General features: G+C 38.9%; 1 protein-coding gene across 1 annotated transcript in view; it reads left to right on the top strand.

Moving 5' to 3' along the window:
* The window catches only part of LOC115780236 (contactin-4), a 53,327-nt gene extending 35,519 nt beyond the window's left edge, over positions 1-17,808 (top strand). The window contains 4 exon segments of the mRNA XM_075074370.1: positions 9,152-9,332; positions 11,704-11,816; positions 13,316-13,484; positions 17,718-17,808. Coding sequence (XP_074930471.1) covers positions 9,152-9,332; positions 11,704-11,816; positions 13,316-13,429 — 408 coding nt within the window. The 3' untranslated portion in view covers positions 13,430-13,484; positions 17,718-17,808.
* The last annotated feature ends 7,900 nt before the right edge of the window (positions 17,809-25,708 follow it).

Here is a 25,708-nt window from a genome sequence, read left to right as displayed (position 1 = left end):
TGAAAGCATCATCCAAAGCGTGGCTCGGTCTAGCTGTGTTGCTACACAGGAGGCCTTTCATCTGTGTTTTTTCAGCATTTTTTACACTTCAGGTCAAATTTATTCTATTATATTTCAATGTTATGTGCCCCAAGAGACTGAATACAAGCTGCAGCTTCTTCTCTGCTAATGTTCCGGTTTTACTATGTGTACACACTATGTGATTACTACACCTGCTGGGTGGCATCAGAGCTCCTTTTCTTCTAAATGGTTGTAAACTCCTGTGGCATTAAGAAATTCCTTAACTGAACACCGTGAACATGAGCCACTCCCTGGATTCACTTTAAACTGGGGACTTCTACTGTAGGTAGAAGCATGTCACATCATTACTCTTTGAAAATCCAGGAGGAAGGGTCTTTATTGCAAGTACCATAGTGGCATTATAAGAAGCATTTTTGGAGAGATTGTACCTACTTTTCCTGAGTCCCAGAAAATAGTTGGATTGGCCTACAAACTTTCTTTTTTTTTACCTGTTATCCTCTGGAGGAATTCCAGAAATAAGCTCCATCTGTAGTTGCTCTTTAATCTCCCAGAAGAGGATACCTGTTCCTCCCCCACAGTAAGTTCCTCTTTCCAGCAAAAGAAGGAAGAGTGGGAGTGAAACTGGAGAGCTTTGCCCATTCATATGATCCTGTTCATACACCGTGCCAAAATGCAGCACTTTTCTCTGAGTTATTTTATCAAAGGTTTGTAGTAAGGGGGAACTAAGGACTGAATTCCTGTGGAGAACTAAGGATTCACAGATTGATAAATGTGATCAGGTGTGACTGCATTAGGTTAACTGATATAGTGCTTTTTGTTATTGCCTTGTCCAGAAACTGAACTGCCAGTTGTTATGCAAAGAACCTACAATACAGATACATACAGTACAGATACAGCCACTTTAAATGGTCCTTGATAGAGCCATGGCTGGTTCTTGACCGTAATGAGATCCCTCACTTGTGACACTAGCAGTGCGAACGCAAGTGATAAGGCGCCAAAGCAGCAGGAAAATGGTGGTAATGTCCTGTTTATCCACCAGGGGGAGCAGTGATATTGGAAGCGCATTCATTTACAACCTGCTACGCTGTATATACCGTATTTTTCGGACTATACGTCGCTCCGGAGTATAGGTCGCACCAGCCAAAAAATGCATAATAAAGAAGAAAAAACATATATAGGTCGCACTGGACTATAAGTCGCACTTTTGGGGGGGGGGGGGGGGGGGGGGGGGGGGGGGGGGGGGGGGGGGGGGGGGGGGGGGGGTTGATAGAATCCGAGACTCAGAGCACAAATTCCATCTTGAACGGCAATTTAAAATAATAAGGATTAAAGAACAGGACGAACACGGTTCACCTACGTTATGCTAACGTAGCACATTCAGCTACATGACGCACAACGAACACGTGTTCGGTATTGTAACGTTGTAAACACACTTCCAAAGTCGGCGATATTCACAACAAAGGTCGTCTTTATTAACAGAAAAACGGCTGCTGTAGGCCACAGCCACGCCAACCACAACTACAACAGCGGAACAGCAACACACACACGGCAAGCTCTCGGTCTTTTTCTCTCTCTCCATGCTGCCTTCACGAACCTCCCGAACAGTCCGAAATCCCACAACATCACACGCTCTCTAACTAAGAGAATCGCTACAGTATGTTAACGTAACATTAAGTTATTCAGATAACCATAGCATAAAGAACATACTAACAAGTTAACCAAACCATCAATCCATTGAATTCTTCATCCTCGGTGTCACTTCTAAACAATTCCGTACACTCCGTAGACGAAGCGCCGCTTCCTCTTCTGTGTCGCGTTAGTCAGACTCGTCGTCAGCTGCAGTTCCATTATTCCAGCCTTTCTGAATACCAACAGGATGGTTTTGTCACTGAAGCCCATTTTTCTTGATCCATACAATGACTTCCAGGAAATTTGGGTGGCGCATTCTCCCAGTTGCCGTTAAGCTGTGCTCTCCATCCATCATCCACTGCGCCCACAGGTTACGCAAGACTGCCTTAAAGCTGCAGTTCACGGAGATGTCAAGTGGCTGGAGTATTTTGGTTCATGTGTTTATAATGTCACATATACGTCGCTCCGGAGTATAGGTCGCACCCCCAGCCAACTATGAAAAAAAGTGCGACTTATACTCCGAAAATACGGTACATGCATTTTAAATTTGTTCAGGGGTTCTGTCATTTTAACAGAATCATAATGTTGAATCTTTCCGTGAACACTGATATAGATATTCGCTTGCAGCACATAAAGTAGTGGTTGTGCACAACAAAGAAGCAAAACAGAACACGGGAAGTGATGCTTACACTCGATTGCTGTTGGTGACTAATGTTTCTGAACATGAAAGCATTATTTAACCACTCTGCTATGTTTTTAAACAAAAATTAAAATTAAATTTAAACGCGAATCAAGTATTGCTGGGTTTTTGATGTGATATGACAAAGAGCACTGGGATTGCTCAACAGTACTGTACAGTATGAGTGTGTTTATTCTGCTACACGTGCACATACAGAAAGAAATGCAAGAAATACGTGGAGCTCTGTTCAGAGCATTTAGGGTGACGACTCTGCGAAAAGCTACTGTAGAGGAGGGGCCCAAAGGTTTGGCCAGTTACAGGGAATAATGCCGTGCTGCTGACGCGCCGGCTTTCCAAATAAATTAAGTCATAGCAGCAACGATCGCAGTCATGCTGCATCTGTCAACAACAGATACATGTCCTGCAAAAAAGGTGTCCAGAATACTCTGTTATTTATTTATTTATTTATTTATAGGTGCAAAATCTGCGTATTCTGACAGGTAGGAGGGAATTAACATACCATTAGCATTCATTCTTTGCACTTAATGACAATGCAAACAGCTCTCCCAGCCCCCACAAACCATGATTTTCAACCCCCACCACAAACATCTCCAATCTCATTGTACATCCTGTATAATGACAATAAAATCATTCTATCTACATCCCTCCATAATACTTTTTTAATCACAGTACGCTTGTTTGATTTATTGTATAGATACTGTAAGACTGCAGGAGACTTTAAAAAAAAAAAAAGATGTTTCTTAAACTATGCAATCAGAGATTAAACAACTGATAACTGTTTTATACATTTTCTAGATCATTCCTTGTGATTGTGTACTCAAAGCAACAACAGCTTATACAGTATAATCATACGATCCCTCAACCTGACTGCTGGGAATAACCCAAAATTTACAGGAAACAGTGTCTTAAAATGCAGGAACTTCCTGATGTCTTTCCGGGCTTTCCTAAGACTGACAAGAAAAATAAACACATTAATAACATGATTTATAAACGTGTTACACAGATGTCCTATCACTAGTTTTACAAATAAGTTATGGACTGCATAATTTTAAACCGCGTTGTGTTATCCTTTTTAAAATGTGCACTCTGAAAGCAGCACTCCAAAAAAAAAAAAAAAAGTGTCCATGTCTTGTAATTTTAAGTATGAAAAAACTTTGCAGACAGGGAAGAGAGCCCAGACTATCATTAGCATTACAGTAGATTCTTCTGTGGTAGTTTAGGCGCTCTCCCACCCCCACAGGACAACAACTTCCAAACCCAAGCCCAAATATCACGCTCTGTGCCCGGTGTGATTTTAACAAAGTACATGGTCCTCTGTGGAGGAATCTTTGGCAGAAAGTTTTACAGAACACTGTCATAACAATAAAATTTGTCCTCCTGTTTGTATTTTCCAGAACTAGGACAACGTTAAAATGAGGAATTTGTCTTTTCTTGTTTTAGTGCTTGTTGTTCAGCTGCTGTGCATCATTTTCATTACTGTGAAACTTTTGTCACCTCTAAATGATCCAGTGTCGAATAATTCTTCTCCAGGCAAGAAGAATAAACTCCATGAAACCCATTGTCAAGTTTCTTTTGTGAGTAATTCATAGTTCATTGTTAAGTGGCTTAGCAAACAGAAAACATTCCTCTTCAGGTACAAAGACTGGACCAGAGATTAAGAGATTAATCTCTTGTCTCTGGACTGGACGAAAATGAGTTTAAAACAGCTAATGTCCAAAGAACAACTCTGAAAGACTTTCATAAAGTCTGCTTTTGGATCTGAGAAAGTTGTGTGCAAAAATATTTTTTTTATTTCATTTTGTTTTAATTTGTATCTATTAAATGAAATTAAAATGGATGAATGAAGAATGTTTGCTGGGAATAGTTTTGGTGCATTGCGGCACATTTTGCATTGCAAAATGTCTGAATGGTCAAACTGACTGTAAAGTTTCATTTGTCACATTTTCAAAACGTAACTTTTTGTATAGCAGCCATTAAAAACATCCCAGCATGAAAGCTATCAAAACTATTTTAAACTATACAAGTCAAAGGTTTTGTGAAGAAAGCACCGTCTCTTGGTGACAATCTGCACCTGCGTTTGTAGACACGCCCCTTTGTATCTGTATGTCTTTGTCAGTTGTGTACCTTTTAAATGTACCTTTAAAGGAATGCTTTTCAACCAAATGAGGAAATGTACCTGGGTCTGCCTAAAATTGAGCAAAATCACATCTTACTTAATTGCACTGCTGCACAATACAATTTTGTACTTGAGGTCAGACCTCAGTGACGTTTTCTTCCAATGCCTTTCTGATTGGAACAGCTGTTTGAAACGTATGAGAGAAGTAACTTGACCAGCTGAGAGGGTAATGAGTCATCACCACACCCTTCAATCCACCCAACCCACCATTCACAGCACTGCTTCAGCCGCATGAGCAAAAGTAACAGGAGCACTTGGACACGCCTTATCCATCTGAGTGCGCAAGTCCAAAAATACAGCTCCAGATGTTAAATGCCTGAAAAAAAAAAACACTCTGAAAACCCAGTGATTACTGCTCTGCACTTGAAAATACAAAACATGGTTTTAATGATGACGACTGCCATCAGATTTATGTTTTGATGTCTACCAGTAAGAAAAGCACAGGTGTAAATGCATGGTGAACAAACGGCAGAATCCCATGTAGCTGATATTACGCATGCTGGCTCACTATCATATTATCATATCTACCTGGAACACTTTAATATACATCTTTAAGGTTATTAGCATCTGTGCATTTCTACTGTGAAAGGTCAACATGTCTGCTGTGAAAACGGGGTATTGATCACAGCACTTGGCAGCTTCATTATTTGCCTACACAACCAGATATCAGCAACCATTCATATTGTGATATAACAAACAATGATTTATGTGCATGAGATGTCCTAACTCTATTTGGAATATAAGATAAGAATATCCATTTTTCCATTTCGATTTGGATGGATGGATGGATGGATGGATGGATGGATGGATGGATGGATGGATGGATGGATGGATGGATGGATGGATGGATGGATTGAATATTTTATTTATTCCAAAGTTGGGTAATTACTGTGTTACAGCATCAAAAACATAAAAAATAGCATAATGTAAATCTAATATCAGAGTATGAAATGGTTTGGAAAGTTGAAAAATTAAACTTAAGAAGGAGTTCAATTAAATTGAAAATACAAAAAAACAAGAGCTCAATAAATTTCAATATAAAAATGATACAATAAGCAGAAGCTAGAGTCTAAAAAGCAGGATGCAGGTGCTGCAGTATGAGATGATCAAGATTTTCTATATCTGTACTTGTGACACTGGAGCTGAAACAGACGTTAGTGTTCAGCTGCATGTCCTGTGTATATGAATCTGTATACGAGCTGTGCAAGAACAATTTCCCTATAAAGGACACAAAAGAAAAAACAATGTTCTCTTAATGTTTTTTATTCTTTGGGCAATAATAACAATAATCTTTATTTCTTTATTCAAACAATCTCACACTTTTAAAATACAGGCCTACACCAAACTGTTGAGATTTCCCTTTATGGGAAAACCAGATTAGTGCAAATCAAATAAAATTCTTAAACTCACTTAAAACGTTTCAGCAAGACCATAAACCTTCCTCAAATGTGTGTTACTGTAACTGAACCACCTGCGACAGCATGTTTTTGGGCATTAGAGCCCCGTTATTTCTACCATATTTTCCAAAACACTTGGTGTGAATTTAAGCCGAGAACATGTTGTATTTCTGGGATTTCCACCTTTACACACACTTTGGACAGAGGTAGCACACCATTCTAGCCCATCACACTGAAGTGTGTGCTTGTGCTAACACACTGGTGGTGGTTGGGAGGTTCTTGGGATGTACCGCTCCTTCAATGTGTGATTGAGGAGGATGATGGTCAGCTTTAGATGTTGCCATGTTAACTTATTTCAAACTGTGGGCAACTGCAAAATCTATGTTTTTTTTTTTGTTTTTGTTTTTTCTTATGCAGGTCTCTCTTACAAACAAGCCAGCAGTCTGAGATGCATAATTCAAAGGTAAATCCAGACAGGGTAAAGTGTCATCGCATTGGCCTTGCTGGGGTCTTGTACATGTGTACCAGCATGCCACATTTCTACACACTAAAAAGGTACAAAGGCTTTGTCGCTCCAGCTGTACCTTATCAGGTACATAATTTGTACCTTTTTAATGGGTACAGTTTTGAACCTGTATATAAAGGTACATATTTGTCACTACAGGTACAGAAATGTTCTTTTAAAGGTACAGACAATAAGGTACAAAATCATTCTGAGGTTCAGAGGTACAATGTTGTACCCCACTAGGGTACAGCTGGAGCGACAAAGCCTTTGTACCTTTTTAGGTCCAATAATATAATATTCTATAATTCTGTGTGTATAGTGTATAGTATATAGTGTGAATTACTTTTTATTCTCCTTATTTATATGTGTGTATGTATATATGGCTGCAGGTACAAAATACATTTCACTGTGCATTGTACTGTGTATAATTGCGCATGTGACAAATAAACACCATCTTATCTTATCATCTTATCTTCTGTCCCTCTGATTCTTAGTGTGTAGCATTCCCTTGTCACTGCTAACTTCCTAACTTCGTGAGGAAGCTAACTGAAAATAATCTGCTATTAAAGACAAAGCAGTTGCTTTGTTGAGAATAACAGATCAAAACCACGTGGTAGATGGTTCAGGAGGCATACTCTGCTTTATCTTTTATTTTACTGTCAATGTGACAATTTCTTTAGCAAAATAAACATCATGGGGTATTAAATAGAACTTGAAATGACTGTTTTAGTCCATAACTTTATGAGGAAAATATACTGAGGTAATTAATCAATTAATTAAGCAATCTAATTTTGCAACCAAGGGAGTCACCTCCATGGGCCATTAGAAAGAAGGCACTTGAAGACACTTCCATAATGGTTTCACTTTTCAGACCCTAAGGCTACATTCATCTTAAATATTCATAATTTACATAACATAAACAATCATAACCTAAAGAGTTTATTTTGGCACATTGCTAGGCATTTCTTTTTTTGTGTTATAGCAAAATCAGTGGACTATTGTGAGCCCATCAGAAATGGATCACATCTTTGTGTGATATTAATAATGTAGTGACCCACTGCACCATAAAAATACACTGCTCAGAAAATTTAAAAGGAACTCTTTGAAAACACATCAGATCTCAATGGGGGGAAAAATCATGCTGGATATCTACTGATATTGACTGGGTAATCATTAGGAAATGAAAATGATCAACCTACAGAGGGCTGAATTCCAAACATCCTGAAAATCAAAGTAAAAAAAAATGATTCAGCAGGGGAGTCAATTTTACTGAAATTTCATTGCAGCAACTCAGATTGGTGCTCAGTAGTTTGGGGTACCTTTAAATGCCTTTAAAATCTACAAATTAGTGAAAGAGATAAGAACAAACTGGAGGTTTTTACTACAAAATAATTGTGTGAGAAAATTATCTGGATTGTATTTATTGTATATTGTTTGAATCCCTCAATCATCCACATTCATTGTCTCCTGAACTTTCTCAAATTTCAGGAGAGAAAAGTTCTCAGTTAATATTGAGAAATATGTAATGAGCTTCATTGTATGAGTGCTACCTTAGCTCAAAATTCCAGTTAGAATATGTGCCATGTTTCATGGATTAACTGCATACTAAGAAAAGGAAAGATTGTGTGTGTGTGTGTGTGTGTGTGTGTGTGGTGTGTGTGTGTGTGTGTGTGTGTGTGTGTGTGTGTGTGTGTGTGTGTGTGTGTAGGGGGGGGTTCTTCCTCTTCACAGTTCTGCTTTGTTAACTTATATTTTAATATATATTGCAGGTAAAATCAGCAGCACTTAGTGTTTGTGCTTACCACACACAGCCACATTTTGTATTGGAGGTATGATGCACTTTACTGCCACTGTCTCTATAAGACGGCATAAGATGCAGCAAGGCAGCTTAAGCCTTCTTCGATCCCTCTCTTTCATCCTTCTTTGAGGGTGTGTTTAGATTCCTTGCAGAGGTGGTATAAAACTGTAAACTTCTTGTGCTCAGGTATTTTAGGTATTTTCCCAAGTGCTTGAAAAGACTTCAAAAATTCAAATTCTGATGAAAAAAAAACCAAAAAAAAAAACCCACCCCAGATGCATCTGTTATCAGCAACTCCAGGCACGATTGCTAATCTGCCTTTCCCAAGCAAGCCCCTATAAAATGTGCTCGCAGTTAGTTAAATAAGTACCTACATTCAGACCATCTGTTTGACATTTCCCTGTCTGGTTTCCCTGTCTCGTGTTGGGGTCATGAGCAATCTCTCTGTGAATGCAGATTCTGACAAGCTCTTTATTCTGGTACTCTTCACTCTCACTGCTGCTTTTGATATTGCTGATTGTCAGATACAGTATCGTTTGGTGGTTTAAAAATATGTGTTGGACTGCTCGGGGACTTACAATAGCTAAGTTGATAAAATGGAAGCACTAAAATGATGTTCCTTTCAACCTGATATCTGTATCTTATTCAAAGGTATGTTCCCTTCTACTGTGTGTAAGGCACTGCTTGAACATATGTATGCACTTTGAACCTCCAGCATATCCACTCTGAAGTGACACTAGAAAGGATGTTTTACTTCATAATCATAATGCGACGATCTTAATGGCCAATCAGGGGGAAAACAGGCTACCCTGACTCAGCTGCCAAAGCTTTACAGATATGAAAACTGTTTCAAAGGGGGGAAAAAAAAGGCAAAAGTAGGCACTATGCTTAGAGGTCTGTGGTAACTCCTGTCTGTTTGGTCCAGGTTGTCTTTTGGGAGGAAGCACTGGGGCAGAGTGAAGCAGACAGAGTGAGGGTTATCAACAGCACAGCTCTGCTCTCCGGCTTGAAGGGCAGCACACTTTATCTGATCTCAGTCAGAGCCCAGAACAGTGCTGGACTTGGACCCTGCAGCCCACCTTTTAATGTCACCACCAAGAAACCACGTGAGTCTGCACACAAACAGGACACAATACGGGGATTTGTTTACATTAACCACTTTTATCACTTTGATTATGTTGACTAAAGTTTATTTCTTTAAAAAGAGGTTCGAGTCCATTTTAATGTCGCTCACACATGCCGTACTCTATAAATGCCTGATGATTTACTCGTCACTGTGTTGTCTTTTTATCCATGTTTCTCATGACAATTGGGACTGCAGTGATTATTCACACATATTGCCGTGCTTATTCTTTTAATAGTTAAATGAACTGAAACATGACTGAATCATGTTAAACTTCACAGGATAAGCAGAAGAGGATGGATGGATGGATAAATACCTCTTTTATAAACTTAAAAACTTATAACCAAAATTTATTTAAAACATTGTACGAGTAAAAATTATGTATGCACTTGAATTCCTTTCCCCTCCAGCACTGAGAATTTAAACTTTTATTCTAATTTGAAGTAAAATTTAATGAATTTTGGGCTCCAGAAGTATCTCATTATTATTTATCATACTTTATTTCTGCAGAATATTATTGAACCCAATGATCATACTAATTCTTTTTCAATTCCTCTCCACGATGGATTTGCATTATCACTCAACCACATCACTAGAATGTGCCCCAACCCAACACTAGGACTGCATAGTTATTAAAATGCAAACACAAAAACAGTAAAAGCATACTTAAAATAACACAAGTCAAACAACTTCAACAGTTTAGGTTGTTTATTTACTGTCGCTTATCCTGCCTCAGAGTGACTTTAAGTCATACTTTTATTTGCTGTCATATTCTCCCAGATATAATAATTGTACAGCAAATCCAGCTTTTGAGGAAGAAAGCCACTTTATATTCTTGCATTTGTTTGCTAACACTCCTGCAGTTTATTGCCAGACTACTGAAGTCTCCAGCAGTTCCAGCTGTTTCCCACCTCACACTAACATTCACACATACACCTACATCACAGCTGCCTCTCTTACGCTCTTTGATTTTCTTTTTAACGAACACCAATTTACAAGTTGCTTCATTATCATTATGCAGTCAAAAGTTTTGTACCTCTGTGTATTAAACCAAAATAAAGATGAAAAGGGAAGGGCAAAGAAGAGCGTTCACTCCTTCAATTAAGAATTTTGCAAACCTTGTTTACTGTGTGAAAACACAAGAGAGCTGTAAGAATAATTCAAACCTGTCAATGAAACAGTATTAAGGTGTCCATGAGTCCTCCTGCTGGTGTAGTTCATTAAAATATTACCTGTTGAGCAACAGAATCTGGAGCCCCTGTTCAGGACAATTTTGTATTCAAAAGTTTCTTTGAAGTCATTAAAGCTTCAGCTTCACAGTGTCTTCCTGTTAGAGCCTCTTGAGTACAAAAGCCCATCTTTTGTTATTATCCCGCAACTATAGACAAACAGGGAATATGTTTATCTGTGGTAAAATGTAACTTCATCTGATTTATGGAACAGCTGAAGCTTTAATGCGTTACATCCTCCAAACTGTATCATATGTACATTTTTGCACTCAAGGGAAATTGTGAATTTTCTTCCCTTGTTGCTTTCGTTAAAAGCACGCTGGGAGTGGATCTCTCAGCTCCTTTACAGTCACACCTTTTTTTAACCTAAAAAGTCTAAGACCTTGGACACACTGGGCTCTGAACCATCACCATCTCGTCAATGTCTGTACACAGATTTTTCAGGGCTTCGGAGGGCTGTTATCTCATGCCGGCCAACGCTGGCATATCAAAGCCGATGCAGGTGGCATCTGATGAAACAGCATCATGTGATTCCTCAGAATGAAAACTTGCTGGTAAAAATAGTGTGCAAGACATAGTGATTAAACAAGTGTGTGCTGACAGCAAAGGTGAAAAGGTAACACTTCTGGTAAGAATACCTTATTGCAAAGCAAACAGTGTTGCTGTGGTAGAGGTTCAATTGGTTTAAATATTTTTTTTTGTTTTTTTAACTGTAATATTTCCTGGTGATAATTTATAACAACCATTGCTAGTGAATTGTAAACAAAGAGTTGACCTTAAAGAATATTTGCCACCACCACCACCACCAATACATTGGACTTAGAGTACTGCTAGTTCTGCTGTGCCCAATACCATTAGGGCTGCACATGAACCTGCAAATTATTTCTACACCGGATTAATTTCTAATCAAATATTCAGATTTCCTGTGGGTACTCAAAGAGAATGCATATTCTGTTTTTCTTGACCTTCATTTTTCTGCAGTGTGCTCTTCAAGGTTGAAGATTATGTCATGTGAAATGCAAACAAGGCTGAGTATAGACTTTGAGACTTACCGAATACTGTGGATGGCATGGCTTTATGCATTCATTTGTGAATCTTGTGTCTGTGTAATTACATGTCTTGCAGCACCAAGTCAGCCTCCGGGGAGTATTGAGTGGAACCTGACCAACTCTAAGATCTTTCTAAATTGGGAACATGTCAAAGCGATGGCGAATGAGTCTGAGGTGACAGGATACAAGGTGAGTTTGTCAGAATAATAGCAGAAAGTCCAGAACTGGGGAAACAAATAGAGCCTCAGCAGCTGTCATCCCAATAAATGGCTTTCTCATCGCAGCGGAAAGATAGACCTCAGCACTCCAGTGTTATATTATGGATTGGCCCTGTCTGGCCTTTCAAAATTAAAAGATCTTTTCCAGGTGATAAAATGAAGGGCGTCATGCCACAGAGAAATTCAGCTTCTTCTGAGCCGTAAAACGATGAATCATGTTTGAGCCACTTTGCATACTTTGTGTTCAAAAAACACACTGTTATTGATCATATCTGGTTTCTTATTTTTTTGTGTATTTGTCACTTTTAAAAGTTTCATATCATCAATAAATTCAAATTTTAGACAAAAAAAAGAAACATCATACCAACAGTCAAACCAACAGGTGGTAGTGTGATGGTCTGGGGCTGCTCTGCTGCTTCCGGACCTGGACGACTTGCTGTAATCGAAAGAACCGTGAATTCTGCTCTCTACCAGAAATTCCTGATGGAGGTTTTCCACCAGTCAGTTTGTGCCCGGAAGCTCAAGCGCACTCAGGTTATGCAGCAGGACAGTGATCCAAAACACACCAGCAAGTCACCTCTGAATGGCTCAAAAAAAAAAAAAGTCTGGATTTAAATCCAGATGTTTTGGAGTGATCTTAAACAGATCAGTGACGCTCAAAAACCTCGACTGTAGCTGACTTAAAACAATTCTGTAAAGAAGAGCGGGCCAAGTTCCCTCCACAGCGATGTGAAAGACTCATTGCCAGTCACTGCAAATGCTTGATTGCAAGAAACTATAATATTGTTACTGCAAGGGTGGCACAACCAGTTATTGGGTTTAGGGGGCAATTACTTTTTCACGCAGAGCAGGTAGGTTTGGATAACTTTGTTTTTTCCTTTAATAAACAAAATTATTATTTAAAAGTTGCAGGTTATCTTTGTCTGATATAAAATTTCTTTAATGATCTGAAACATTTAAGTGGGACAATATGCAAAAGACATCTGCTCCATTTAATGGTATTTTTTGTGAAGCTCTAATGTAGACATGATTGACATTATGATTTTGCAAAGAGACTCCTGTGAACATTTCTTGCATATTTTTCATGTTTTTGAAACAAATTTTGCACTGTGGCTCTCTACACTGTGTGTTTCTTTTAGAGGACAAAATAAAACATTCTGCTGCATATTAATGAAGGTGAAACTACACTACTAAATGTGCAAAATGATATCTGAAGTCCTGTTTTGAAGTGCCTGAGTCATCAGGCTAAATCATCCCCGTCATGCTGTGTGGCATTTGAATTCATTACCTCCTAGAGATAGGGATTGTATAACCAAAATGTAGCTACACTCTCATGTCTTCCTTTTGGTTTTGTGTTTTTTTACACAAAAGATAAATATGTTGAAATAACTTGTAAAATTTTCTGCTTAGAGGTCATAAATGTGTCATTTTTTTACTGCTGCAGCCAACGAAATACATTCTGTCCACCAGGTTGTGTATCGTCGGAACTGGCATGACAGGACTACTGTACTGGAAACCAATAAGACAAGTGTGGAGCTGCAAATCCCTTCTGGAGAGGACTACCTCATTGAGATCAAGCTCTGACCGAAGGGGGCGATGGCACCAGCAGCGGTCCCATCCGCCATACCAAAGATGTCCAGTAAGTTCCTTACACTATAGCATACAAATGATGGGAGTTGGAATTAGGCAGAGAAGCAGTGTGGGTGTACTGTGTGTGACTAATCCCCTGTGTGACTGATATTGTTTATCAGCTTTACTGTAGCTTGAACAGAATACACATAAAATTGTAATTAGACTGACATGCAACCAAGAGGGAGAGACACAAAATATACAAAAGATATCTCACCCAAGAACCTTGTGCTTTTTAGTTTCTTGTTTTATTCATAGCTACTTACAATAGCTCAACATTTTTGGCATATATACTAACAATGGCAAGTAGTTTCATGCAGTGATAATGTCCACTGAGAGAGTAGATGCTATTTATTTATGATATTGACCACTTTCATTAGGTCTAAATTTGTTGGCAACAAAACAGTTTAACTTTGTCTGTCAGTTCAGGCAAGCTGCCTAAAAGCTGTAGCTGATGAACCAATCAGACCACATTATTCAGCCTCACTCAAAGTATCAACCAGTTGCCTCTGATGCAATTAAAACCCAAGAATGTAATCAGGTAAAGCTGACGTACTGCTATGATGAATTAGTTAAAACAGACTATAGAGTTTAAGAGGTTCTCTTTAGTTGTCAAAACAAACAAGTAAATGTGTAAATAGGGAAAATAATCTAAGATGTCTAAACAAGGTCTGACCGTTCTAATTCATTCTGCACTGTAATTTTGTGTTTGTTTGTTGTTTTTTTAATATTTTGTACACACTCTAAATCAACAAATCTAGGCTTCTACTGTAGAATTTAAAAAATTAGAATAGTGTAAATAACCCAGGCTAATAAAAAAGGAAGACAAATTGTAGAAAAAGCTGTCAAAATAATTATCTAAAAATGAGAAAATATAAAGAATCTTCTTTCTTCTTTTTTAGATGAGTCATAAAAACATCAAGCAGATTGATTATTATTTAGTTGCAGCCACTGGGTCATGGCAGACATGAACGGGACTTATTTATTATATTGTTAGCCCCACAACAGAATTGCCGAAGTCATACTTTGGCCAAACTAAGATATTTGCAGAACACTACTTTGCTAATACTGTAGATAATTTGGACAGAGATCTTCGATATTCCTGGGATCTGCTGGAGCCACTCTCTCAGTTTGGGGGTCACTGCCCCGAGCGTTCCGATTACCACTCTATATTATCACTGTTACCTTCGTCTTGCACGTCCTTTCCAGCTCTTCTCTGAGCCCTTGGTGTTTTTCAAGCTTCTCGTGTTCTTTCTTCTTGATTTTGTCATCACTTGGTATTGCAAAGTCTATCACTATGGCTTCCTTCCTCTGTTTGTCCACCACTATGTCTGGTGGTTAGCTGTCACAAGTTTGTCTGTCTGTATCCGGAAGTCCCACAGGATCTTAGATCTGTTATTCTCAACCACCCTTGAGGGCGCATCCCATTTGACCTCAGGACTTCCAGGTCGGCACAGATTTTCTTGTATACTATGCCCCCCACTTGGTTATGGCATTCCATGTATGCCCTGCCTGCTAGCATCTTGCACCTGCTGTTTATGTGCTGGATTGTCTCAGGGCATCTGCAGGTACTTGGAGGTTGCAGCTTTCCTAGCGGCCTCTTCATGGTTCCCATTTGGGATTCCAAAGCACGTGTAGCTGTCTTCAGTGTCTGCAATGTTGCCGTCTGGTAGTGCAATCCCCTCAGTTCTGACTACCTTCCCTCTCTTTGTTACCATCCAGCTACATACACTTCTCCAGTCCAAATGACATTCCAATGTCATTGTTGTAGATCCGTGTGGTGTGGATCAGTGAATCGCTCTCTTGTTCACTCCTAGCATTCAGCTTGATGTCATCTATGTAGAGTAGGTGGCTGATGGTTGCTCCATTCCATAGTCAGTATCCGTAGCCAGTCTTGTTAATGATCTGGCTGAGGAGATTCAGGCCTATGCAGAACAGCAGTGGGGACAGAGCATCTCCTTGGTAAATCCCGCACTTGATGGTGACTTGTGCGATGGGCTTGAAGTTGGCCTCTAGTGTTGTTCTCCACATTCCCACTGAGTTCTTGATAAAGGCTCTTACGGTCCTGTTGATCTTGTATAGTTCTAGGATTCCAGGATCCATGTGTGCAGCATCGAGTCATAGGCTTCTTATAATCAATCCAGGCGATGCTAGCCTAGTCCTACAAACTCGAGTGACTGCTTTATCTACCAGTAGCTGGTGTTTTGCTCCCCTGATATCTGGGCCCTGCTCATGTACTGGGTCACGTGCCTGCTCATCTTAGCTGTTCTGATGCCTGACAGGAGCTTCCATGTTGTTCTGAGGCAGGTTAATGGCCGGTAGTTGTCCCTTCTGGGGGTCCTTGGAGATCAGGACTGTCTGGCCTTCAGTTCAGCCAGTCTGGGTGTATGCCACTTATATTGTTTAATAATTAAGAAACACAAAAAACTTCTCATCTAAATCTAGTGTTTTCTGTGAATTGGCAAACAAATTTAGAAGAGCTTGAAAGTGAACCTAAAGATATCTTTTCACAGATCAGATGGAAAAGGAAAAACTTAGTTTTATGACAATGGATTTAGTCGGCAAGCCAGGTTGGTAAAACGACAATATGAAATTAAACCACCTTACTGTCGGTCGTATCTACTGCTTCGGTCTTCAGTTGTCAGTTCTTCTGACTTGTGTTTCTTTTTGTGTAGGCAGGATGTTCTGCGTTTTAGTAGTGTTTCAGATTTCATGAAATTATGACTGGCTTGAAGCTATTCGAAACAGAAACGTGTTCATTAGAATATTTTTAAAAAAGCAACTACTCTGTTGTGATCATTTCAAAACTAAAGCAGACCGCTGAAAATTCAAGGGTAAAATGTAGCTAAAAAAAAAAACACTCACTGATGTATTTCACATTATGTGGATAAAGTTTCATGAAACTGAAATTTAATACATTAAGTGCAAAAAATCAAAATGAAGTGTAGCATTTAAATGGAGTACCGCAGTGTATAAGTGCAAAGTAAGGTACAAGATAGCCTGTGCCAGGAAAGCTGTAGCCATTTAAAGCCTAAAGTGAAGAGTACTTCATTCATTTTTTCCCCAGAGTAACATGAGAAACACAATATCTGTCTGTTACCTGCGCAGTGTCTACAGAGCTGGAATCAAAAATCCAACTAATACCTCTATGGACAATGATTTATTTACCTTTGAAGGGAAAGACAGCCTAAAGACAGGTGTTAAGTTATAATGAAAACTGTGCCATTCACAAGCACTTGTGAGTATTTTAAGCATAACCGTTGATTGTGTTCCAGATTCCAGTATGTGCAGATTTTACAACTGTTTTGAAGTTTTGCCAGACTTTTCCACCAAACTGTGAAAGAGTTCTCCCATGCTTGTCCATAATTATCAAATTTATAATTACACATGAACTGTCACAATTCTTGATTGCATTTGTGAATCAGCACACAAAAAAAAGCAAAGACAACAGCCAATCGCAAACAACCAGACTTTCCAGCATTTCCACTGTTTATCTCAACTTCACTGTCTGCAAATATCTCTCGCAGCTATGTCTGAAAAATGTTTGTTGAACAGCTTCTGATGCATAAACAAAATCAACAACACATTATTTTTGCCCCACATCCTCATCCAGAAAACCTCTCGGCTGTGAGAGGAAAAACTTTGGTCAGTGCAGCCACACACACACACACACACACACACACACACACACACGCACGCCTAGGGGTGTAACCTGGCCAGTCAGCCACTGAAATGTGGCTTTTCTGTTTTAGCCCTCGGTGAAAACTCTGTGTGGATTGTGATCGATCAGCAGTTCCCTGCAAACTTAGTGGAGCTTTTTATTGTAAGTTTAATCCTTTAGGAATATGCTACACATGACTGTGTGTTTGCATTGTTACTAAAGAAGAGACAGTTTGGTAAAAAGAAAACAAGGAGAGATAAAAGAAATGACTATTTTGCATATTCACACTCAAGTTTTGAAATTTCAGTAAACAGAAAAAGGAAAAAAAGGAAAGTTTTCAACTTTAGCCTGGCTTTCAGATGCTGCATCACATTTTTATTCTTTATGGCAATTTGATTTAGAGGACATCTTAGAAACATTGTAAACCAAATGGCCTTCCTCTTTGTCAAGAAGGTAGACGTACTTCAGACTGCAAGCAATTTTCCCCTGTTCAGAGCTTTAAGTCTGATACAAAAGAGAAACACAAACGGTATGTATTGGATTTCTTTGCTAACATTATTTTTTGCTTTCTTTTTTTCATAGGTCTCAACTCAAAAGGATTCGTGTTACCAGTTTCAATTAATTTTTGCTCTTTCATGATATTTTCTGTGTTCATTTTGTAGCTTCTAATGCCTTTATAATCAGCTCTGCACACAAAAAAAAAAGAATATATTCAAATTCAGTTTTTATTTATATAGCACCAAATCACAACAACAGCCAACTCAAGGTGCTTTATATTGTAAGGTAAAGACCCTATAATAATAGTAATAATATTGTAAGATTGTCCTCTGCATTGCAGATGTATGGAATAAGCAGCAGCAACTAGAAATGTTCCATCTGGGACCATTCTGACAGGTTTTTAAATGCCCCACAAATCTCTGGCCCGACCGGTACTCACAGGCAACAGCACAATTACATCTGTGGATTTCAGGACCACTACAGCCCTCCGGGATGCACGCACTTGATAAACACAGGAAGATGAGTTCTTATCTTTCACTGAGAAGCGAACCTGAGCACAGGTCCATGCCCCAGTTTCCCCATTCGACTCTACAGTTCCACTTACTTTGCTCTAACTCTAAATACAGACAAAAGGAGCAGGTGTCACCTATTTAACATGCAGCTTTTAAACGAAGCATTCAGTCACTCTCTTTCCTTTAATTAGTTTGTTGAGTTAAAGTTTTAAGTGTTGTCTTTAAGCATGCACAAATATAATAGTGCCATTGATTTTTTTTTCCCCAAAATGTCAGCTACAAGTGCAGTACAGGGTGTCAGGAAGCTTCTGGCAAAGTAACAAACAACAATGAATGAAAAAAAAATTATAAGCCTATATATTTAAATAACAGTTGATAAGGAATTAATTAAATTTTGAGGAAGAAGCAATTTGAAGAAGACAAATTATGAACTTTTAATATATTATTCTTTATAGTTATATATTGTTTTTGTTTCTTCAGTCTGAACATCTCCTGCTTTTCTCCTTTAGTGATGCAGATGTCTCCTCTATAACAATTTTGCCCTTTTCTCCATGAACCACCCAAAGGTAAATGTGTGCCCAGTATGCAGATACACACGGGCCTGTTGAGTTCGTTTCTGATATACTGACATAAATGTGCATTTAATTTGTGGGCAGTGCAAGAATATTTCTACACACATAAGTGAATGAGGCCCAGTGTCTTTATTTACTCTGCTCACCTGCAGAGCACATTACCACAATGCACAGTGAACACCAAACATTCACTGAGTGATTCTTGTGGGTTATGCTAGTGCTGGGCTCAAGCAGATGAGGAGCAGGTGACAGAGGTCTGGGCTCACTTCTTTCCAGCTCCGCGCCCAAACCAGCACTGACTCAAGCAACTTGACTTGAAGCAGTTTATCAAATTTAGTGCGGCTCACTCTGGAGCCACGAAAGGCTTTATAGACCTTTATACATATGCAGCTGAACTCTCCAAGATCTGTAAACAGGCTTTGATATGGAAAAATTCTTCTTGAAATCTACCAGTTTGCATAAAAGTACCAGTTCTTTGCAAAATGAAAAAAAAAAAATCTGGCATATTTTTTTTTTCCCCTTTTCCTTCTTATTCCCTTACCTTGGGAAATTAAACACTGCACCTGGACACACTTGATAAATGTAACAGCTCACATTTATAATGACTGCATTTCGTCCACTGGCTGTGTTCTAGTTCTAGCTGGGTTTGGTATTGTGCAACAGCGCCTCGGCGGCATTGTTTGCTCACACACCTGAGTGGCACAGAGTCATTGTTGCTGTTAATAATTACCAGCTGTGCTTTTCCCCACTATAACAAGTCAAACTGCCACTGTGAGAAAAGCTGCTCAGTAAAACAGAAGCTCTGCCTGACTGTCAGAACACACACACACACACACACACACACACACACACACACACACACACACACACACACACAGACATAATACATTACACCGGATAATGGCTAATGTGACCCAAAAAGGGGCATTTAGTGGAAAAGATAGGCCAGTTATGTGCATGTCTGTTGCAACATTTGGATTGATGAATACCAATCCCTGCCATGCTCCATAGTAGTCATTGATGTTAATCATGCTGGTTTATTCGGGGTTTATTAACTGTACAGATACTTCAGAAAAAACCTCGCTCCTCATTCTTTTTAAACATATATAAAGAAATGCTTGGATTTGCTGCTTAAAGAAGTTGTGTAAAGGAAAGAGATGCAAACCCAGCTAATGTGATATGTAGGCTGTGAGAGCTGCTTTGCCTTATTAAGTTAATGCTCTTTAAACTTATTGTGAACCAGTTGATTGTAATCATTTTGTAAAAGGGCAGACATACTGAAGATGCAATGTAGAATCTATTTCCTTCATTATATTTGGGAAGTTTGCATTTCATCCAAATGCATTTTCACTTCCTGTGATTTTATGTAGAGTTAATTAAGAAGGGAGAGGGGTTGAACTGAAAAAGAAAAAAACGTGTACCATATGCATTTATTATACGTCCCAAACTGAAAGACTATAAAGCATAAACTCTGGGTAACCTAAATAAATCCTCAGAAACAACATCTGACATAATTCCACAAGCACAACAGGACTAGAACAGTTTTAAATACTTATAAAAAAAAAAAAAGTAATAAAATAGTAATAATAAAAATATTTAATATTTTGCAGAAAAACATCTCCATTTTGCTGATTCTAAACAGCTGTAGATGAACATCATCTGTAGAAAAAATCAAGGTTTTTTTTTTAGTTAGCTTCATATAACACGACACTGACTAATTAAATGTAAACAACAGAAAGATGACAAAAGTCACAATGCAAAGAAACATTTGTCTTGTTTATATAATGCATTTTTATTATTTCTTACATATTTCTTACATAGATTCTGTATGATCTGTGGCTATCTTGTGTATGTGTGCTATAAAGTGCAGGTAAGCGTGTGGACTGGTTTGTCCTCCGTGTTTACTCATGTGTGGTACTTGTTCTATTTTACTGATAATTCTTCAGTATAAAACATCACGCTTTCTTTTCTTTCTGTGTGTATTCACATTTTCTGCTATATTTTTTTAAAGTGCTTCTTAAATGAGACTCCCTTTATTTATTCTCATGGTTGTTGCATGAATATCCCATTATGTTGTCTCAAACTGATATTTAAGAAACAAAATCCCTGCTCTTAAATTTATGATTGTGCTTTGTTTTTAACTGAATCTGCCAATTTATGCATTCAGTAATGTAATACCATTGTATTAATATATTATATCTCTGTGAGATGACAAAAAGGCTCAATAAAATTTCACATTGAAACCCTTTAATCAGCTTAAGTGTTTTGTCGTGTTAGAGTCATGGTGGTTTTTTTTGGGGTTTTTTTAATTCTTTACAAAACTGGTCTCAGGAGATTCCTGCTGCACTACAGAGAGTACGCCGGAGAATCACATCAAATAAGTAAGTTTAGTGCAAGCTGCTTATCCTGTGGGGCTGCAGAGAAATAAAGGCAGAGAGACACAGCTCGAGCGGTCCCCCAGGACAGAGGAAAAATTACCTAAAAATGACTCTCCAGAGGTGGCTTTCACAATGACTTGATTTTTGTTCTTGACGTTTTCATGACAGACCTGCATCAGATGACTAGAACATTATTTCCACTGCAAGGTGGGATGAAAAGTTTACACAGCAGGTTTGATGTTTTTCAATTTGTTTCTACTTTTTTCCAGAGAGCTTGTGGTTCCTTAAAGCTCAGTCACACAAAGAGTGAAACTAAGACTTCAGTCTAGGCAAAATTAGTGACTGCATTGATTTTTTTTTTTTTTTTTTGGCATTTGCCAACCAATTACAAGTAGTTGCAGTGGCCACTGTCTCCAAGGCGATTGCACAGATCACCTGTTGGGAAGTAACCTGACAATTGCGGTCTCAGACAATTTGGCAAAGGTTTGCAAATAATTGCCATCTAATTGTAAGTGCGGACATTTTGCCAACACTCTGTAATCAGTCTGAGTGCAACACATCTCTTTGCAATAGGGTACTCGACTGAACTGTTATTCTGTTGCAAAGTATATTTTATATAAAGGCAAGGTTGCCAAGCACCTCTGTCATTTTGCAGTTAAATTGCAATCCTGCTGCAACTACTTCACTTTTTTTGTGCAGGAATTTCTGGATTTGTCTTTCAAACCTCGGAGTTTCTGACAGGATTCTGAATATAATGGCTTCATGTGAATTTCAGTTAATGTGAATTTCTGTTTTTGTAGACAGCAACAGATTTGCTATTTTCACTGATTTATGACAGTTAATCGCTGTATTACCACAAACAGATTGCATGTAATAGCCAGCTTGACCCCATTTAATCACAAACCAATAGGAGTCTGATCCTTTATTACTGTCTTGACACAGCAAAGTCACTTGAGGATGGCAAATGACTGTGAGTGGTCGCACAGTTCATTGCATGCAGTCACAATAATTTTGGTCATGCTGCAGTCTCCAACCATTGTTTTCCCTACTCTGACTGTAACATAAAACGTACACATGAAATAGAGTAATATTATAATAGAAAATATTTAAGATGATATTTGAGTCATTAAACTCTCGAACATCTGATGCTATACACAATAAATCACAAGTTTTCACACTGATTTTCCACAAACAAAGACCATCAAATTTGTTTTGTGTGATTCATTCTGCTTCTGTGTCTCAGCTTCTCAAATCAAATCAAATCTCTTATCTCTGAGGTTAACCTTAAGGATAGGGTGAGGCGCTCACTCATTTCGGAGGCACTCGGAGAAGAGCCACTGCTTCTCCACTCAAAATGAGTCATCTGTGGTAGATTGGGCACCTGACCAGGATGCATTTTGGAAGCCATCTAGATGAGGTATTTCAGGCATGTCCAACTGACCCCAGGGCAGACCCAGACAAGATTATGTCTCTCAGCTGGCTTGGGAACCACTCACTCCAAGAAGACCTGGCGGACGTGGGGAGGGAGGTTCGGGTGTGTTTGAACTGCTGCCCTTGCAATCCAGACCCAGAAAAGCAGAAATGAACTTTCTTTCTCTTTTTTTTTTTTTTTTTTTGCTTACATATCACAAGTTTGCATCAAAAGTGATCTCAGAACACTTCACATTGATAGTGATAGAAAGATGTCCCTTTTAACAAGTAAAACCTCCAGCAGAACCAGGGAGGGAAGCTACAGCACCTGCCTCAAAAGATTTGAGTAAAGGGAGAGCAGAAAAATAAAATAAAATAAAGAAACAACAAAGAATTTGGTCCTTATTAGTGAAGCCAGTCTGCTGTACATCTCCTTAAGTTTGAGAGAAGATAAGAAACCCTCATATTACTCAGTCATTGCAAACATCTGATTAAAAAGACAAATGTGTTTCATACTATTTATTACCTCTCTGTAGAGATACGTTTTTTCCTAGGGGCTGCAGAGTCTGGTTAGTGCCATATAATTTATTGATATGAATTCTGAATTGCAAGCTTGTTACACTATAATAAATGTCAGCTCTTGACCAGCCACTCAGACAACGGCTGGTAATTTGTTATAAATGCATAACAGCTGTCGTTGTCTACAAACTGTATATCACATTGTGTGGCTGGTCAGATATTTGCTAAACTGAGGGTTATGGCTGATCATATGTAGTAGATGTCAAATGAAAGAATAAGCAAAAACCCGCTTAGGGTGCAGACAAGACGTTAAAGGAGAAAACAGCAGAGATTTGATCGCTTAATGTGCACTGCAGCTACTCTGCACCTGCAATGCCAAATTTACAACTCCCAGGTTCACACTCTACAGACTGGTGTTCAAAACACCAGATTTCACATGGAATAATCTGTTTCATCCACTGGTTGTGATAATGGTGTGTTAGAAAAAAAATGCAGCAATACTGTCTGCAAAAACTGTAACTGAAGTGCAGATGGCTGAGAGGGTTATTCTGCAGGGACATCCACATCTATCACGGGCTCAGTAAGCCAACATGTCAATATTACTCCAATAATACTTACAAGCACAAACTGATCTGAAAGAGGTCATGTGGGAAATCAGATTTTTTGACCTGGTCAAACTGCAAGACAACCAAGCAATATTTCAGCCATTCCAGAAGTCCATCCAGATGTCCAGTTGCCAGATCAGTGATCATTTAATGAGGCGATTAAACAGTTGTATCATGCAGAAATGCAGCCAAATGTCAAATTAGCCAGAGGCCGTTAATTCAGGGTTAAATAAAAAAAAAAACCAAACAATGTCTATCCAGAATAAAACATGCCCTACAGGTAACTACGATACAGGACTTGGAACACTGTTGAATATATAAAACACTCTGAGCTGTCTCGGTTGTTCTAATCAAACCAGACCATCAAAGAAACAGCATTACTCATAACATGAAAACCATCATGTTAACAGCAGGTTTTTCAAGAAACTGCATGTTTCAGTTCTCACTGTTACTCAGAGAGGCAGACTCTTTAGTTAAAGTTATGTACATACACTCATAAACCTGATCTGAGCAGCAGAGATACCGGTTGAGCCCATTAAATGTGTGATGGATTCTGCAGGTTATCCCTTAATCATTCATTTTGGAAGATAAAATCAGCATCGATATGAATTTCCAAAGCTTTCTGATCTCAGCTCATAATCTCTGTGTTGCTGTGACATTGATTTAGTGTAAATATATCTACTGAGAGGGGCTGCATTTTCAAGGCCTAAAGAAAAGATTTTCATTGGAGATCCAGAAGAGGAAACTAATATTTATATTCCAAATGCACTGAAGAGCAAGACGACACGAGAAACCGTACGAGTGTGCATTTAGCTACCCTTTTGACACATAATTAAAAATTAAGGTCTGATAAGCCCCGTACATTGACAATTTCAGCAACTTACATCCAAAGACTATTTCAAAACTGTTTCCACTTTGCAAAACTGCTGCACAATCTCCTTGACTTTAAGCTGCCTGTTCTGCTGGTGCAAAATTCTGCCTTAAATATGTAAAGCAAGTGGAAGAACCAGAGCTTGACTCACAGCTTGTGGTTAATCCTTTATTCATGGAAATCTCCTGAGAATGGCAGCGTTCAGAGAGCGGCTTCTTTACCTTTGCTGGGCTCTGCACATTGTGCTGCTTTGAATCCACCACCTCTCATTATTATCAGCATGCGACGCCTCCTACGGACAATCCGAAGAAACTGCTTGGGTCAACTGATAAGCACCGGGTGAGCTGTCATGAGCTAAACCCAGAGCTCTTATTTTATTATACATATGGTTTCATGCCATCACACAGACATGCTGCCAAGGGGGGGAAAAAAAGTCAAATATGGAGTGGATTTGGTGTGTGGGGAAGTAGGTAGGAGGCTCTGTTCCTACATCCAGTTTGAAAATTTGATTTGTTGTTCATATTGAAAGTGAATTGGGGGGTGGGGAGGAGCTGACAATATTTTCTGGTATTGTTGAGGTGTAGGCTGCGAGATATGTCAGAAAAGTGACAGTGTGTGGACCTGAGCTGCGCTCTAAAGTAGGGATAAAGTGGTGTGATGGACAGAAGATTGGCTGGGAATTAAAAAGACCATGAGCCCTCTCCAAGCACCATGGGACAGCTGACAGGCAGCCTGTAGAGCTCTCTTCCAGGTTCACAGGGAAAAGGCTCTGTGCGGAAGACCACTGCTGAATGCTGACAAACACTACACTCATCACTTTTATTCATCGGGGGTCTTTGGATGCCAGCATTTCTTCATGGAACTTCACTGTTACATTGTTATTTTACTGTGACTTTTGCCAAAAGAGTAGCCTGGAAAGAAAACTTAATTTCCAGATATATGAGGTTGTTACAAAATCTTATGAACCCTTACTTTTGGTCCATCTGTCCATAATTTATTATAACACTGGGTGACCTGGAGGTGTTTTCATAACGAGGGGTTCAGTTTGGCAGGGAATGGGCAGCTGTCTGTTGCTTTAGGATTTCCACTGGAACACATTTACAGATGTTAAAGAGCAGGTTTATGATGAATATCATTTCACACAATTTAAAAAGGTCTGATTTCTGCTGTTAACCTTCTGCTCAAAATCTTATTTAAGTCCACTGTCC

Source organism: Archocentrus centrarchus, chromosome 5, assembly GCF_007364275.1.
Source record: "Archocentrus centrarchus isolate MPI-CPG fArcCen1 chromosome 5, fArcCen1, whole genome shotgun sequence".
Taxonomy (NCBI): Eukaryota; Metazoa; Chordata; class Actinopteri; order Cichliformes; family Cichlidae; genus Archocentrus; species Archocentrus centrarchus.
This window is presented reverse-complemented; position numbering and strand designations above follow the sequence as displayed.